Raw genomic sequence first — 18,586 nt, 5'->3', positions numbered from 1 at the left:
GACTTGCAACCAGTGGAGCAGCAGGCAGTGGCAGCTCAACCCAGATGAACCCCCTGAACCTGTCTCTGAGGCTCCTTTTTCACTGACTTTTTAGCGAGCTAACAGCAGCCCTGCCTTGGCTCACTTTTTTTCTACAAAGTTTCTAAGGCAGCCAAAGCAGAACACCACCTGGGCTCTCCCATTGCTTCTTCTGTCTTAAGTCTTTCATTTGTTTCCCTGTCCCCAACTTTAATAAATGCACTCTCAGAATTGCCTGGACTCATCTTGTGAAATCTTTCCTGCACAAAGGCAAGAACCCATATGCTACAGGCCAGCCCTAGGCAGACTCACTCCAATCTGGTCCCTGTCCAGGAACATGAGGACTCAACACTAATCATCTAAGTATCTCCATTTCCTAGCATAACATTGGGACCATGGAAGTATCTACCATGTGTTAGGCATAGCAAAAATCAAATTCCTTTATTCTGGTTAATTGAAAAGTTGTTGCCCTCTCACCTAAATATTTCGTGCTGATCCAGGTTAATGTCAATCTTGCCTCAAAAAATAACCACCTGTGTCCACTTACCTGTGCCTTTCACCAGATATGAAGTACCTACTTATTTGCAGTAAAATGTTCCTTAATTCTTAATACCATCTCAAAGTCTTTTACCTACTACCAAAAGTAAAATCTAGCTCTTTTCTTAAGATAACAAAGGCCTTCCTGACCACTCCACAACAGGTCCCACATTATGCCTTCTTCCAACCACGGTGGAAAGACGAACCTGTATTTTTGGTGTTCCTTACTACCACTCCCAGGACACTGCTAAAATGTAGTATTTTAAAAATACTTGCTTTGTTAGATTTTATAAAACTTACCTATGATCCCTTTGTTCCTCTTTTTGTGTTACATATTGAATTCTCAAATACTCCCAAGAACAGAGATGGTTTTATCACATGGTTCATTATGCCTGGCTATTATTCTTCAGATTTCAACATGTATGTCAATGCCTTTGATCCCTTTATTCCATGAAAATATCATGGCCCATCAGGAAAATCTGCCTCAACTTTCCACCTGGAGCCCCAGCTAAATTGTTTCAATACCATCATTCCCTCATTTGTTTTATGTGACCTTCCCAATTTTTCACACTGGCTAACTGCCCATTACCATTTCATCTTGAATATTTATAATTCACCCTTGTGAGTGAAAAGGGGCCACATACTAACCCTGAACACCTCAGGGAGGCCTGCATGGTGGCCTTACAAACTCAAAGTAAGCACAAAGGATGGTCTGAAATTAAAACTTTTTACATAAAAGCAAGTCATGGGCAGTTATGTCCTAGGCTAGAATCTTCTCTGTCAAAAGTCGATCTTTACCTTAACTGAGCCTGTCTATTGTCTTTTTGCATCTACACTAACATACACCTTTGGAGCGTCAAATTTTCTTTCCTAAACCCCTCAAAGCACAAGCACAGCACCAGAGCTGAAACCACAAGTCCCCTCAGTGCTGTTATCCTGTTGTGTTGACTGTTAACTATCCATTATCCACCTCCGTAAAAGAAGTATGTGTCTATCATTTTACTTTTTGTATTCAATTCCTTTTATTCAATTTCCCTGCTTTACTTCCCCCCACCTCCCTAATATATCACCAATGAATTTCATGTGACCTAAGTAGGTCTTCTCTTTTGATTGTAACATATAAAATAAGGTGCAAAACTGTTATTTCTCTGGAACATTTTGTCAATCCATTGAGGTTTTGCTTCCTCGAATTGCTGATAGTTTTGCTCAAACTCATAAGATTTCTTACAGGTTTGGATGTTCCTTATATTGAAAATTAGAAAAAAACTAAGAAACCAGATTTTTCAAATGTATACTCTCCAACCATGACTAGATCTGCTTTACAGACTGGGATGTTTTATTCATGTCTGAGTCCCTATCACATCGCAGTGGTCACAAGACCTATTTCAAATATTGATAACTTCACCTGCACCACAAATGCAGCATCCATCATTCTGAACCAACGAAATAGCACCCCAATGGCAAACACTGCCCTTTGCCTAGCAAGTAGGATGTGTAACCCGGAAAATGGTTTGCAGCTCTAAGAAATAATGGGGAGGTATCAACTCAGCAGAAGGTAAGTAAAGAGGTTCACTGTTCCCTCACACTTGGACTGTATAAGTTTATTCCACTAATGGTTTTATCTGATGCAAACCATAGTTCTGAAGAAGGGAAACAATTCCACCAGTTCCCCACTGACACCCAGCAAACAGCTGACTTTACTCTACCTGCCATAGTGCTGGGAACTGAGATGTAACTGCAGCACCTGCATCAACCAATCAACGGGAAAATTAAAAAGGATCCCTTCTGAAACACAGCTCATAGTTCTTCAGAGGGTGTAAAAATGATCTAAAGAAACTCATGGAGTTGCTGGACAGAGACTATAGAAATGTATGACACCTCCAAAGCAGAAACTCTTACACTCCATCCTGCAGGACCACACTGACTAGGTGACAGTGAAGAGAAAGGGAGTGCTAAGGAGGCCAGAGAGTGCAGCCAGCACTTATCTTTAGGTGATAAGCATTAAGACCCACTGAATGACTGCCACTGGCATTAAAGTAAGGAATAACCTCTGCTTTTTTACAAAAATGAAATGTTTCCTCTCTCTGATGGCCTGCAGGCTAAGCAGGCCAATAGTTCCTGCTGTAAGTTATGCTAATTAACTACAGGAATTCTGCTTGAGGCTGGAGCAGCTACTGGTCAGCAAAGACACGGGAAAATACGCACGAAGTAATGAGTGTTTTTCAAAGATATACAGGAGTCTCCACAATAGGACTCAGATCAGTGGGGATCAATGGACCAAACAGGAAGAAAGGGAATAAGAAATTTCGCAGTCTTCCTCAGATCCCTTTTGCTGCCTACCTATCTATGGCCAGCACCCACCTTTGCCTCACGCCTCCTCCCTCCTTCCCTTACCAATAAAGGGTGCCTGGATTCCAGACTCTCTTAAAATGGATTTGATCATTAGTTCCCCCACCTTGTCCAGCTAGACCTTGTCTTATCAATAAAACTTCCCGTGTCCCAAATTCTGACCTATCAAACATTCGCCTTTCTTTAGTAGCATCTGGCACATGAACATTGGGCCTGTAACAGTTTGAACAAGAAGTGGCTGGAATTGCTTTTCTTTCAGGCAAATCCATAAAGAGACATTCCCCATGGTCTAGGATGGAAGTTTCAGGTTACATCACCCAAGCCTTTACTGGCTGGCATGCCCAGTGCTTGGTATCTAGGTTTCTTCTTCCTTAAACCCAATAACTGATAGTGAATAAAAAACTTTCATTCTGTTAGGGAGGTTCTTATAATATGAAGTATTTCTGCCAAACAACAGGGTATTCACTATAGGTACAAGAACACATTATAAAACAAAATGAAAAACATGAAAGTTATATGTGTTTCATAATGATAAAGAAGAACAAGGTCAATTTCGGGAGAGTCCTCTACGGTAACATTAAAAATAGTTTATGTTGAGATTTATTACTATTGTATTTAATTGAGTATCTAACACTCATATACATATTATATTTGTATTTATTAAAATGTTCACCTTTACAAAACAGATAAACAAATTCCGACTCCTCAGACACTGAAGTTATCAAAAAAAGAGCTAAGACTAAATTTAAGAACAAGCAGCTACAGTTCTTATCAGTGAAAACAGAAGTGGGATTCTTGTGAGGAAAAGAATTTCTTGAGACCCACACAGGAGAATGGGGCTCCGTGGTAAATTTTACTGATGATGTAAAATTAAGGAGGTTACCCTCCTGACTCTGCAGTGTCCCATCTCCATCCATCTCACCATGGAAAAGATCCAACCTTGTCTTCAGTGGGGCCAGGATGAAGGCCACTGCCCAGAGTTTCTACTCCGTATTATATTACAGTCCAGTTGAACATCCTGCTAGCTTACTTAGTGTGTGTTTCTAGCTGCAGCCCTTTGCTATGCTGCCATATTCCGGCTCCCTCCTGGAGCCTACCCAGAGAGCCATAAAGCCATGGCCCACGTGGCTGCTAAGATCACATGACTATGAAAGGAGGATGTGCAAGGGCACAGTGAGAGTGCGGGTCATGGGGGAGAGGGCCAGAGAGCATGTGCATGCACGCTTCTTTGTTCCCCTGACATTATAACCAAAAGCATTTTCAAAATCACCAAATTCCCAAGCTTTTGTAGGCTTTGGATGAGTTTATACCTCTTAGTTACACTGACAGGCCTCTGATCCAGCCCTTCCTCCTGCACACCAGCAACAATCCAGGGAGAAGGAAGGAGTGGCAATTCCCTTAATGGAGCAATGCTGTAATCCCCTGGGGTTTAAAGATTCAGCTTCCTAACTAAGCAAGCATGCTTATGCTCCCCAGCTTATTAAGTTCAATGTCGAATTCTCTGCTCCCCTTTCCTGCTAATAATTAGTTAAATACCACTGGGGGGATGCAGGAGGAGGTATTGGATCATAGAAGTCTCTCAGTCTAACTAGGGGCTGTAAACCCATCCAAAGCCTGAAAAGCTTGGGAATTTGATTAGTGATCTTGAAAAAAGCACTTGGTTGTTCCCAAGCCTAAGTTAATATAATTCCAGAGGAACAAAGAAGCTCTCTCTCTCCTTTGCCCGATGACTTGTACTCACACAGTATACACTACTGTTCTTCTCCATGGTCATGTGGCCCTAGCGGCCATATGGCCCATGGCCATGCAAACTCCACACACAATCTCCAGAGGTGTGGCTGATCACCACAGCAGAGCAATGGGCTGCAACTGGGAACATACACTAAGCTAGCCGGATGCTGGACTGGGCTGGACTTTAATATGGAACAGAAACTCTGGGTGGTGGCCTCTGGACTTACTGAATACAAGGTTGGACTTTTCCCATGGCAGGACTAACTGAGATAAAACATTGGGAAGTCAGGAAAGGAACCTCCTTAATTTTACATCATCAATAAAGCAACCCTCCAATGTAAGTCTCAGGACATTCTTCTCCTCGTGATACCGCAAGACCTCGTTTTCCACTGATAACATAGTTAACTAAAAGTGTACAGGAAGCAGAAAGAAAACAGTACTGCTTTAGCCACTAACTTTTTCCTTAAGACGTACTTCAAGCAGTAAATAGAAAATATGCTGATCTTATCAAAATATATTAATTATTAATGCCTTTAAACCAAGAGCTTTCCTGATGAGTATAAGCTCTCAATCACCAAGAAACACCATCATGAAGGCAAGAAAGGTAATAGTAATTACCCCAGATAAACACAAATATAAAAACATCCTCCAAAAATATAACTAAACAATTCAGCAACACATTAAACAGATCATAGACCATGATCAATCCCACTGGGGAAAAGTTTGGTTCAATAGCCACAAGTCAATTAATGTGATATACCACATAAATAAAATGAAGGATAAAAATCATATGATCATATCGATGATCACAAATAGATGTGGAAAAGCATTTGAAAAAATCCAACACTCATTTATGATAAAAACTCTCTCAAAGTGAGAACAGAGGAAAGATACCTCAACATAAATAAAGGTCATATATGACAAACCCACAGATAACATCATACTCAACAGGGCAAAAGCTAAAAGTGTTTTCCTTATCAGAAACAGCCCTGGCTGGTGAGCTCAGTGGATTCATTGTCAGCCTGCAAACCAAAGGGTCACCATTTCAATTCCCAGTCAGGGCACATGCCTGGGTTGTGGGCCAGGTCGCCAGTAGGGGGTGCATGAGAGACAACCACACATTAATGCTTCTTTTCCTCTCCTTCTCCCTCCCTTCCTCTCTGCCTAAAAAAATAATAAAATCTCTTTAAAAAAATATCAGGAATCAGACAAGTGAAGAGGACCTCCCTTTAGAGATGCAATGTGGTTCCAGCAGCAAAGGAGTCTGAGCAATGTTGAACTCTCTGCAACCTCACACTTGGCTAACCACCCAGGAAGCCAGAATGCTGCCCAAAGACAAAGGTCACGACCCCAGGAAGGAGGTTAATGAATATATGTATAAAATATAGTAACTGCCTGATGTTATCTTTTAACTTTTATTTTAATTTAGTAATATATTGTTCTCTCAGGAGGTCTACACAACTACTGGCCATCTGGTTTTATTATTAACCCCTACTATGAACCCAATTTAAAAAGGACCCTACTAGAAGGGGTGTTGATTCTTCCCAGTCCACCACCAGTGGGAGCAGCTGCTTTATCTGTGTATGTAAGTTCTTCCTATTAAAGCTCTTAAGAATTTAAATGAGGCTATGTGTCAGTTTTTCAAAATTAATCCTGAACTTAGGCTTTGGGGGCTCTCCTCAACAACAAGGTTGTCCACTTTCATTGCTTTTATTCAAAATAGCATTGAAAGCCTAGTCACAGCAATCAGACAAGAAAAATAAATAAAAAGCATCCAAAATGGAAAGAAGAAAAACAGTCATTTGTACATGACAAGATACAGTATATAGAGAATCCTAAAGATTCTACCAAATAACTATTAGAACTGATAAATGAATCCATTAATGTAGCAGGATACAAAATTAATATTCAGGAATTGGTTGCATTGTTATACAACAGTAACAAACTATCAGAAAGAGAAATTAAGAAAACTGAAGGAGACACAAATAAATGGAAGCATGTATCATACTCATGGACAGAAAGAATTAACATTGTTAAAATGTCCATACTACCAAAGCAATGAAATCTCTATCAAAATGCCACTGGCATGTTTCACAGAACTAGAACAAATAATCCTAAAATTTATATAGAACAATGAAAGTCCCCAAAATAGCCCAAGTAAACTTGAGAAGGAACAAAGCTGGAGGTATTATGCTACCTGATATCAAACTATATTGCCAGTCTATAGTAATCAAAGCAGCCGGTATTACCATAAAAACAGACACATAGATCAATGGAACAGAAGAGAGAAACAAAAAATAAACCCACACCTATATGGTCTATTACTCTATGACAAAAAAAGGGCAAGATTATGCAATGGGTGGCAGGCTTATTAAATGAGAATTTATGCTGGAAAGTAAGAAGAAATTCTTACTTCTAACAAAATGTTACACATAGAATCAAATTACTGCTTGGCCTATTATTTATAATTCTAGATCCCAAAAATTAGTACTGGGTAGTTTTTGGCTTCCAATCTTTGATATGTCTTCATGGCTTCAACTAAAATTTATAATGAACCACACTTGTTCTCATCATGGGAACAAGCTAGTTAGTTGAATGCAAAAGTAGGCTGGGTAGTATGTAACAGCATTTTGAGAAAAGAGTCCAAATGTTTGCCAACAATGATCTCTGAACACAATTTTAACAAAAACATGATTATATGTCTCAATTTCCTATGATCTAACATTAAAACTGGTTTTTATAGTAAACAATATGCAAGGTACCCTATGGCAATAATAGGTTAAAAATCAAAGGTCACAAACTTGGAATCACTCAGTCAATAGCATATTACAAATTCACTGACCAAGTAAAAATTACTTCCTATGGGTAACAGGATGGGAATGGGGGATGAGAAAAACAATAAAAAACTGAATGAATCAAGCAGAACTTCAGCAAAATTCTACCGTCTGGAAATAAATTTGTTTTAATCACTCTGGGATTACCTGAGGTAATTCCCAGTGATTCAAACTTGACTGGATAATAAATAAGTAAAGTGATTTTCAAATTAGTTGGATCTCTATGATATATCCACCAGAGTAAAACAAAAAAAACATACAATAAAATCAAGTAACATGAATGCAGAAGTTCTTAACTTATAACTAGATGTTTAAAAAAGTGTTTCTGAACTTTTTTCTTTCTATATAGGAAATTCTATTATTTCCAAACCAGATCTTTTCCCTAAACTCCAGACTTACATATCTAACTGTGTATTCTAGATCTCCACTTGGACATCTGATGGGTATTTGAAATTTAGTATGTCCCATTTCCCCCCCAAAATCTGCTCTTCCTTCAGTCATGGCTACCACAGTAAATGGCACCTCCATAGTCCAAAACCTGGATTATCTTTAGTAATTGTTTCTCTCACATTCTCCCACAATCAATCCATCAGCAAAGCCTACTGGCCTTACCTTTAAATATATATCCAGAAACAGATCAGTTCTCCTCACCTCCCCCACTGTAACTTACTCCAAGACACTAGGATTATTAAACTAATCTCCTACCTGTTCTCCCTGTTTCTTCCCTTGCTTCACAAGCTAGGCTCAATAGAGCAGCCAGAATAACCCTGTTGCAACTAAATCTGATATTCCTCTCTGCTCAAAAGTCCAATGGCTTCTCTTCCCATTCAGTATCAGCGCTAATGTCATTCAGGTCTATATTAAACTAACACCACATAATTTCTGAAAAAACTGTCTATCTATTTTGACACAAATGAAATGAAATACACAAGCAATTAAGAAACAGAAATAAGATGGAGGTAGGTAGAGACCCTTCACTTCTTAGCACAACCCAAAGGGGGATAACAACCAATCTGAAATCAATAAACAATCAAAAGCACCAGAAAATCAAATTGCATGGAACTCTGACAACCAAGGAATTAAAGAAAAAATCAACCAGAACAACCAGACCCTTAAAGCAGAAAAACCGCAGAGATGCGGCAGACCTTGGGGGTGGGGCTGGCTGCCAGGCTGGGCGGGCTGTCCAGGAGAGGCTCACTTAAGGGGACCTCCCCCCCCTTAGAGGTGACTGTGGGCTATGGTGGCTGCAGCAGTAGGAGAAACTCCCAGTCTCACACCAGAGTCCATTGAAAAGGGCACTAGAGATGAGCAGGCAAGCAGCACTGTTCCCTCTCTGTCCCCCACCCCCACAGGCAGCTTGCAGCAGAGCAAAGAGAGTTGCCCTGCCTAGGTGAATACCTAAGGCCCCTCCCCCTTACAACCTATCAGCTCCACCAAAACAATGAAATATGGCGCAAATGAAAGAACAGAGTAAAGCCTCCGAAAGAGAGCTAAACAAGGAGGAGATCACCAACCTATCTGATGGGGAATTTAAAGCCCTGGTAATCAAAATGCTCACAGATCTGGCTGAGGTTAGTTGAAAAATTAAAAAACAAATGAAGGATACCTAAAGTGAAATAAAGCAGAATGTTCAGGGAACCAACAGTGACAGGAAGGAAACCAGGAATAAAAGCAACAATTTGGAACAAAAAAAAATAAATAAACATCCATCCAGAACAAAATGAAGAAACAAGAATTTGAAAAAGTAAAGAGACTCTTACAAACCTCTGGGACAACCTGAAATGTTCCAATATCCAAATTATAGGGGTGCCAGAAGGAGAAGAACAGCAAGAAATTGAAAACTTATTTGGACAAATAATGAAGGAAAACTTTCCCAATCTGGAGAAGGAAATAGACTTCCAGGAAGTCCAGGAAGCCCAGAGCGTTCCAAAGAAGTTGGACCCAAAGAGGAACACACCAAGGCACATCATCATTTAAGTTACCCAAGATGAAACATAAAGAGAAAATCCTAAAAGAAGCAAGAGGAAAAGAGAGAGTTACTTACAAAGGAGTTCCCATAAGACTATCAGCTGATTTCTCAAAAGAAACCTTGCAGGCAAGAAGGGGCTGGAAAGAAGTGTTCCAAGTCATGAAAGGCAAGGCCCTACATCCAAGATTGCTCTACCCATCAAAGCTTTCATTTAGAATGCAAGGGCAGATATAGAGCTTCCCAGATAAGGTCAAGTTAAAGGAGTTCATCATTACTAAGCCCTTAGTATATGAACTGTTAAAGGGACTTATCTAAGAAAAAGGTCAAAACTATGAACAGTAAAATAACAAACTCACAACTATCAACAAACGAACCTAAAAGAAAAGAAAAACAATGAAAACAAAAATTAAGCAAACCACCAGAATAGGAACAGAATCAGAGAAATGGACATCACACAGAGGGATTTCAGTGTGTTGTGTATGTTGGCAGTGGGGCGGGGGGGGTTAGGGGGAAGGAGAGGGAGGAATGGCGGGAAAAGGTACAGGGAAGAAGAAACATGGTTAGCAGGCATAAGATAGATGGGGAGAGGACTCAAAGAACTTATATGTACAACCCATGGACATGAACTAAAAGGGGGGAATGCTGGAGGGTTGGGAGGGACAGGGCGGAAGGAGGACAGAGAAGGAATAATTGGGAAAACTGTAATAGCATAATCAATAAAAATATTTTTTAAAAAATCTGGGAGAGGAAAACAGAAACAGAAATAAGATTATTTTGGTCTGTAATGGTGGTATAAGTCCATCATTTAACCCCCTCCTTTCACAAGCTCCCAGTGAAACAACCAGAAAACTATAAAACTAAAGGTACAATCTTCAAGGTAATCTAAAAGTGAATGTGGGCAGGACTAGACCATTGGGAAGGCCAACCAAACCAAAACTGAACCTACCTGGGAGCAAACAACCTAAGGGTCAAGTCAAGGTGAGGATACATATGAAAAATCTCAGTTTGGCAAATGCACTGGGGATGTGCTAAGGGTACTGTCACAAAGAACAAGAATGTGCACAGGAAAACACTAATATGGCTGAAATCTAACATGGGCAAGTGTTCCAGAGAAAAGAAAAATGGTTTATAACCCAAATAACTTCAGAAGACAAATGTTTCAGAGTTAACAGAGACATTCCCTATCACACAAAACTTCCTACTAGAGCTTTCTCCTCTATCATCACAAGCATGAGACTGCTAATTCAGCAAATGTAAGAAATAATAAATATCAAATTATCCCTTTACATTATCTGGGGTGACAAAAATTGAACAGTAAGATAGATAATTTCTAAAAATGAAATTAAAGTTATAAATACTAGTAATTAGGAATAAAGCTATTTTTAAAAATCTATAGTAGAAACTTGTTTAAAACATAATTGAACTCAAGAATGTCAGGTAAAGGACCCTGGTTCCACTTAGCCTGTGTGAAACAAGGGAAAAGCCCCGATTCCATTAGTAGAACAGTATTTGCTGCCTCACTATCAACATTCAATTTGCTGTCCTAGAATTTGTAAACCTTAACAGAGCTCTACAATCATCCATCTCTTTCTCTACACGACTGGTCCCAACAATGTACATCATGCTCCTTTCCTCTCTTTTGATCCCCATCAGCCCTGCCACCCATGTGCCTTTTATAAGCAGATCTTACAAACAAGGCTACACTTATACTATTGCCACTTCCATACCTTCTATATCCCCTTCAACTCACTATAATCTTACTTTTCACTCCCTCACCAACCCACTGAAAACACATGTCAAGATCATCTCAGTGACTCAGCCTCTAGCAGCAATTTACACAGCTGACTCAGAAATTACTCCCTGTATTTTTTATCAATAAATACGGTTTTCAAAGAATATGTAATCACATCTCATGAAGTGAAGTGATAAGAAACAATGACCCAGAAAACATAAGAAGTTATACTATAAATAATTTTTAAAACTGTGTCAAAAAACTTGCATCTCATGACCAAAGAAACCAAGGGAAGAAATGGTAGCCATGTACTGAAACAAAAAAAAATTCAGAAATGCTAATAAACAGTCAGCAGCTGTCCAAGTTCATACATACAATTCCATGCTGCCACTTGTATCTGGGTGTGGAAGGTAACAGGTGATTGTGTTATCCCAGTAGTCTCAATGGTAAAGCATACATGAGCTATGACAGCTGCTGAGTAGCTAGTTTGGAAGAAGTAACTGTGCTGCAACTGTAAAAACATATGCTACATTGTATTAAAAACTATCTTTTTAGGTCAAGTGTTTTTTAAGACTTAAACTACATAAATTCCCAAAATGAAGTTAATCTAAAACAAAATAAGGCCCTATGTATTTCAGCACACAATTCCATAATGTCATTACCATGCTATATTTCCTTACCTTACCTACCTGTCCCCTCCTCAGACAAAAGGACTGGTAAAGATGACATATTAAATAAGGTGGTTAAATGTCTGGTATTTAATTACATTATTATTGTTAACATTGACATGCACAATTTAGATAACATGGAAATATAAAACTTTTCTCATTAATAGAAACTTAAAAAACATTCCAAATAGAAAATATGAAAAATTACATATATTAACTTCAGAAAGATCATACCATGTTCACAATATCCTAATTAATTTAACAAAAACGCCAATCCCTAAGGTACACATGATTAAATACAAAGCTCCTGTCATATCAAATGTATCTTCATTTTTACACCAACCCTGACACATCTTCCATATAGTATTAAAACACACCTGGTTTCAGCCCTGACTGGCACAGCTCAGTGGACTGAGTGCAGGCTGTGAACCAAAGCATCACAGGTTAGATTCCCAGTCAGGGCACATGCCTGGGTTGCAGGCCACGACCCCAGCAACCACACATTGATGTTTCTCTCTCTCTCTCTTTCTCCCTCCCTTTCCTCTCTAAAAATAAGTAAATAAAATTTAAAAAAAAAAAAACCTTTTAAAAAACACACCTGGTTTCTTCCTCGGCGTTTTCCATAATTCCTTCTTACTAGGGCTTTATAATTCTCATTTTTCTTGGTTAAGTAGTAATATAAAACACAATCGGGAACACTCTATATAAGTAAAAAAATATATCTGTTTGAGGATCCAATGAATCAAGTGTTTAAAAAATCAAGTAACAATTTCAAGGAAAACCTCTGGTTATCAAAGTACAAATTGAGAAGAAACACACATGACTAGCATTTTAAAGCATAGCTAGTCTCTAAAATTCTACATATTATGTCTACTACTTTAATGGGCAATCCAAATGATGTAAAAAACTACCAGTAACAATATCAGAAAAAATATCAGAAACATTCAAGAACTTTTTAATTAACCAATAACTAAATTCCCTTTCTTCCTGTATATATGTAAACATTTGAAATGTCTCTTCAATATGTTGCCCCAAAACACTACATTCAACTCACTGTGAAAAAAAAATTCAGAGAAAATCAGGATCCTGATATTTTAATTAGAAACCTAATGAGGTTCAAAAAGCATTGTAATCTATATGTAGATTACGCATAGGTTAATATCAGATCATTTTTCATTGACCATATTAGTCTGTGTTCTGTGCTTAGGAGTTGTGATCATAATTATAAATATCACTATACCCAAGCCCTTATTATATGAAATGTTAAAGGGACTTATCTAAGAAAAAGATCAAAACTATAAACAGTAAAATGACAGCAAACTCACAACTATCAACAACTGAATCTAAAAAAACAAAAACAAACTAAGCAAACAACTAGAATGGGAACAGAATTACAGAATTGGAGATCATATGAAGCGTTATCAGCAGGGAGGGGGAGAGAGGAAAATGGTGGAAAAGGTACAGGGAGTAAGAAGCATGACTGGTAGGTACAAAATAGACAGGAGATGTTAAGACTGGTATAGGAAATGGAGAAGCCAAAGAACTCATACATATGACCCATGGAATGAACTAAGGGGGACAGGATTCCTAGAGGGAAGGGGTACCAGGTGGAGGGGGGCAAAGGGAAAAAATGGGACAACTATAATAGTATAATCAATAAAATATCTTAATAAAAATAATAATAACAAATATCACTATACCGGTCACATGAAAATCTTTTCTGTAGCAAGCCCTTTGCAAAGATCAATTCTCATTAACTGCTTTTGGGCATTAGAGCATAACATTTCAAAGTAGTAATAATCACAAACTTATAAACATTCTCAATGCAAACCATTTCTTACCTTCCTTTCCAAGTAGGATGCAATTAGTCCAAAGTTTTTTGGATGCTGGATAAACCTGTGGGAGGGGAGGGGGCATACACACACACAACAAACATTTTAACAACTCAAAAAGAGGGGTAAAGAAAGCCTTGAGAATAGAAATATGTACCAGCTAATTCCCAGTGATTCCTAGCTGCCAACCTGAGGAACAACTGTAAAATCACTGGAGTCTTTTAAAGGGCACAGATTCCTGGGAACTATCTATCAGAACTGGCCAGACTGGTCTATGGTAGAGCACAGAAATCAGTACTTGTTTAAAAATCATCCCCAGGTGACTCAGACACCACCCAAGTTTGGATATACTCTTAACATGACTTCATAACTCCAGTTCTTATTTGTTACCTATATTTCCATCTATAAGCTTACAGGAAGATCATGTCAAACTTATATTTTGTACTTTCCAGAGTATCCATTCAAATACCGAAACAGTGCCAAGATTTTTTTACTAACTTATGTAAACTTCTATTGGATAATAATTTAAAATTTAAATTACTTGTCCTTAAAGATCTCCTTCTCATGGTCAGTCCAAACATTCATAAACTGCCTATCTTTATAAACCTTCATGGGATCCTCCATAAGCCCATTCATGTTAATGAACTTGACCCGTCTTTGTTCTGCATCAAACATCATAGGTGGGATCACAGAGAGCTGCCGCATTTGCTTTTCATTATTCTGCAACAAAAAGAAGTGTGGTTTATACAAAATAAAATTTGAAGAGGGCCACAGACCAACTGTCTTACTATATACTAAAAACAAAGAAAAACCCACACAGGTAATTAACAGTACTGGTGCATACCATAACATCTAACATATAGTAATTAGTCATATATCTAATAAATATCCATTCAATGAATATATAGCCAGAGAGTATACATATTTTTAAAAAAATAATCCATTACTTCAATTACTTAAACAAAGCTGATACTTCAGATAATGGAATTTTAGAATCAGAAGAAACAGAGTTATGTCAAGTTCATTAATGTAATGACCCTTTGAAACACTTTAATTATATCTGGTTTCATTTTTAAAAGTCTTAACACCATTTTATAGAACAAATCTTAACATTATTTTAGAGAACAATAAACACAAAATTAAACACACAGGCACCAAAATCTTAAGATCATTGACTTTAAAGTAACTAAACTCACTTAAGTATTAAATACTTGGCAAACTTTCCATTAAAAATTTAAGACTATTATCCACCCTGGCTGGCATAGCTCAGTGGATTGAGTGCGGGCTGCGAATCAAAGTGTCACAGGTTCGATTCCCAGTCAGGGTACATGTCTGGGTTGCAGGCCATGACCCCCAGCAACCTCACATTGATGTTTCTCTCTCCCTCTCTCTCTTTTTTCTCCCTCCCTTCCCTCCCTAAAAAATAAATAAAATCTTAAAAAAAATTAAGACTATTATCCTTAGAAATGCAACTAAAACTCTTTTACATCTATACAGTTTATTTTCCCAAGGTTTAAGTTTATAAACACAATCTCTCATGAAAAAACTTTTAACAAAATTACAGAATTGATTCCAATGCAAGGCTAGGATTTTCCCTAAAATCTTTCCTCAGAGAAGTAAATATTACAAGTTCTTACAAAGTCTATACTTTTATGAGGAATTCTCAATCAGTCTGGACACCAAAGTACTGTTTGGGGCAGACATTAGTTTGAAATCACTTGAACTGATACTAGTTTTAGATGCTTACATGGAAGTGGTCAAAAAGCAAGCTAAGAAATTTAACGCAGACTTAGTCATCATTGCAGGAATTATGGCCACAGATTTTAAAATATAAAGCAATGTGATAACTGTCTTTAATCATTAATTAAGGGACTACCATGTTCAAATGAACAAGGCCTTCAGAATTTACAGATGAGGCTTTAAAAAGCCATATTATAAAATCAAGACTAGCAAAACTCAATAGGTCCGATGGCTTTGAAACAACTTTGAGAGATAGTTTGAACATTTAGCTACAAAGACTCAGTGTTCAGGACCGAAATTTATTCTTATTCAGCACTGATTTATTAACATCATATCCTATCTCTCTGCCAGACTCACCTGGCTAAAGAGCACCCTTTGAAGATCCAATCTCAACAAGTGAATACACAAACATCTGCAAAATATATACTCTTTTGCTGGTTTATGAAATGGCACTACCAGCTCTGTCCTCTAACCTAGAAACAGGGGAGTCACTTTCCATTTCTCTTCTTTCTCACCCCCATATTTAACCCACCACTCTTGTCCTGTCCACTGTACCTTCTATTACTCTTTCCTATAAGTCTCCTCCTATATATACCTGACAGTGTTATCCTAACTCAAGTTCTTATTTTTATAACAGCCTCCCTGTTGCCAAAGCCATATTTGTAAAATACCAATATGATCACGTGATTGCCTTCTTTAAAATCTCCAATGGTTAGCCACAGTCTTCGGAACAGTCCAAATTAAATATTCTCTCACTTAATATACAAATAAGCCCTTAGTTCCTTAGGCGTGAAGCTAAAATTCCTAAATAATGAATTAAATTAAATCAATTGTCTTACCTCCTGCTCAGAGAGCCCATCAATAATCTCAGAAATTTCATGCTCACTTCTAGCAATAGTGGCTGAAAGACCAGCTCCCCTCTGCCCAACTCTAAATATGAGAAATTATAAATATAATTTAAAGGCCTTTTATAAAGAAGACATATAAACGAAATTACTTTTATATAGATTATTTTTCTGAATAAGATTTTTTTTCACAACCAGAAGTCAGAGATGAAACCTAACTTACTTTTAAGTAATTTGCTTCAATCATGTAAAATTAATAATTTAAATGCTGAGATTAAGATTTAAAAGTTACGTGTCCAAGTTTAAATGGCAGAACTATTTTATGGGAAACTTCTGGAAAACCACAATTATTGGTGCCATCACCATTTAACAGTCCTTTGCCTACCTTCCAGAGAACAGAACAGTAGGCTTAGAAAAATACATCAAATGTTTTTTAAAAGGGAAGAAAAACACAACCGTCATCCCACATGAAAACTTACTCATGTTTAAAAGGGCTTACATGACTCTTACATGAGACAGTGGAGACAAACACTAAAGTGTTTACCTTTGCAAAATACTTGTTTTCTAAAAGTAAAAACAAATAATAAAATATCTTTCCAAGATCAAAGAATTTTATAATTAGCAACCAATTTAATACTGTTTCACTACGTTGGTAGGTATGAAAAACTACAAAATATTCAAATCTATTCTTATTAACTGTCATTTCCAAAGAAATGAGTATTTTTAAGAACTGACAATTTCAAAATATTCACTTAAATTTAGATGCATCATGATTAAATATAAAAATTAATATCAAATTCACCAACACATATTCAAAACAAAAATTCTTTATAAACACTCTTAATGATCAGTCAAGTAATAATAAATATTGTAAAAGATCAAAAGTGTGATTCAAAGGACATAGTACAGCCATTAAATACCAAACTACTTACCGCTGAAATCTTTCTTGCTGTTCTCTTTGTTTTCGAATTTCCGGAAACTGCTTTTCATAGTACTCTCTTGTTTTGCTTTCTTTAGCTTTCCTCCGAGGATTATTTTCTATTCTGTCCACTTTTTTCTCCCATGCCTCCATTAGCTGATCATAACGTTGGCAGATTTTTTGTTCCTATTAAATACCCGTAGCAAATTAATAAACAAAACTGTGATTCTAACAAACCCAATACTTTAAAGTATATGCTACTTCTTAAGGCTAAGTTAAAAGTACATTTGACCTATAACTCAATTGTGAATGAAAAGCTGTCCTCGATCTGAAAGAGGAAAGAGAAAAGGAGCTTCGTTGCCTATAAATGGTTTGACATATAGAACATATTTTGGTGGAATTTCTTTAGTTAACATGAAGACTACACAAATTAATCAATGAACTGATGAGCTACTAATAGTAGCAGATCAGCTACTTTTATTATTTTTCTGATAACATCTTCACTGTCAAAATATTTTTTAAAAAACATATATATAGTTCATAACCCCAATCACCCAAAGAAAACTATATTAACATTTTGTTGTTATCCTTCCAATGTGTCAGAACACACACTTTAATCATTCCTTTATTGATGGAGGCTTTGGTTACTTTCATATTTTTGCTATTATAAATAATGTTATATAATAAACACTTTGACAATCTGAAAAAGAGAAATTTGTTATACTTTATGATAAAAATTCAGCAAATGATATGAAATCAAAGACATTTTTAGAAAAATGAGTAATGCATGATCTCATTTTATAATATGAAAGAAAAGAAAGACGAACCCTCCCACACAGAACTGTGTACATGTCTGATGACACATGGATAAGAAAAGTGTAAGGACTCATGAAGTACTGTTAACACTGGTCACCTTAAAAAGTGGCATTAGAGAAGAGAAAATTATCTTCCTCACACTCCATACCACCCCCTACAACTTCCCAACACTTCTTTTCCACTCCAATTTGTCTTTTTTATCCTTCCCCTCTGCTCCATCTCTACTGCTACCTCCTCAGTACAGGCTAGCATCAATCCTCATTTGATTAAAGGGCCTCCCAATGGCTCCCATGCACTCTTTTATTTTATTTTTCAATTACAGTTGACATTCAATATTATTTTGTATTAGTTTCCAGTGTATTGTATAGTCATTAGACAATCATATACTTTACAAAGTGGTCCCCCACTCAAGTATTTCTACTACCCACCTGGCACATTCTTAATAGTGTAGCCAGATGCAAATTCTTAAAATACAAACCTGAACATTTCATGTCCTCAATTCAAACGCTTAACAGATACTCCCAGGATGTAATCCAGAGTCTCCTAGGAGACCTCCAGGGTTATGTAGGACTTGGCCCTAGCTTCCCCCAGCAGCC

General features: G+C 37.3%; 1 protein-coding gene across 1 annotated transcript in view; it reads right to left on the bottom strand.

Moving 5' to 3' along the window:
- Positions 1-18,586, bottom strand: part of NCOR1 (nuclear receptor corepressor 1) — a 195,159-nt gene that overhangs the window by 90,464 nt on the left and 86,109 nt on the right. The window contains 5 exon segments of the mRNA XM_036032941.1: positions 12,437-12,538; positions 13,680-13,734; positions 14,212-14,390; positions 16,250-16,340; positions 17,188-17,360. Of these exon segments, the coding sequence (XP_035888834.1) occupies positions 12,437-12,538; positions 13,680-13,734; positions 14,212-14,390; positions 16,250-16,340; positions 17,188-17,360 (600 nt within the window).

Source organism: Phyllostomus discolor, chromosome 8 (genome assembly GCF_004126475.2).
Source record: "Phyllostomus discolor isolate MPI-MPIP mPhyDis1 chromosome 8, mPhyDis1.pri.v3, whole genome shotgun sequence".
In the NCBI taxonomy this organism is placed as follows: domain Eukaryota; kingdom Metazoa; phylum Chordata; class Mammalia; order Chiroptera; family Phyllostomidae; genus Phyllostomus; species Phyllostomus discolor.
This window is presented reverse-complemented; position numbering and strand designations above follow the sequence as displayed.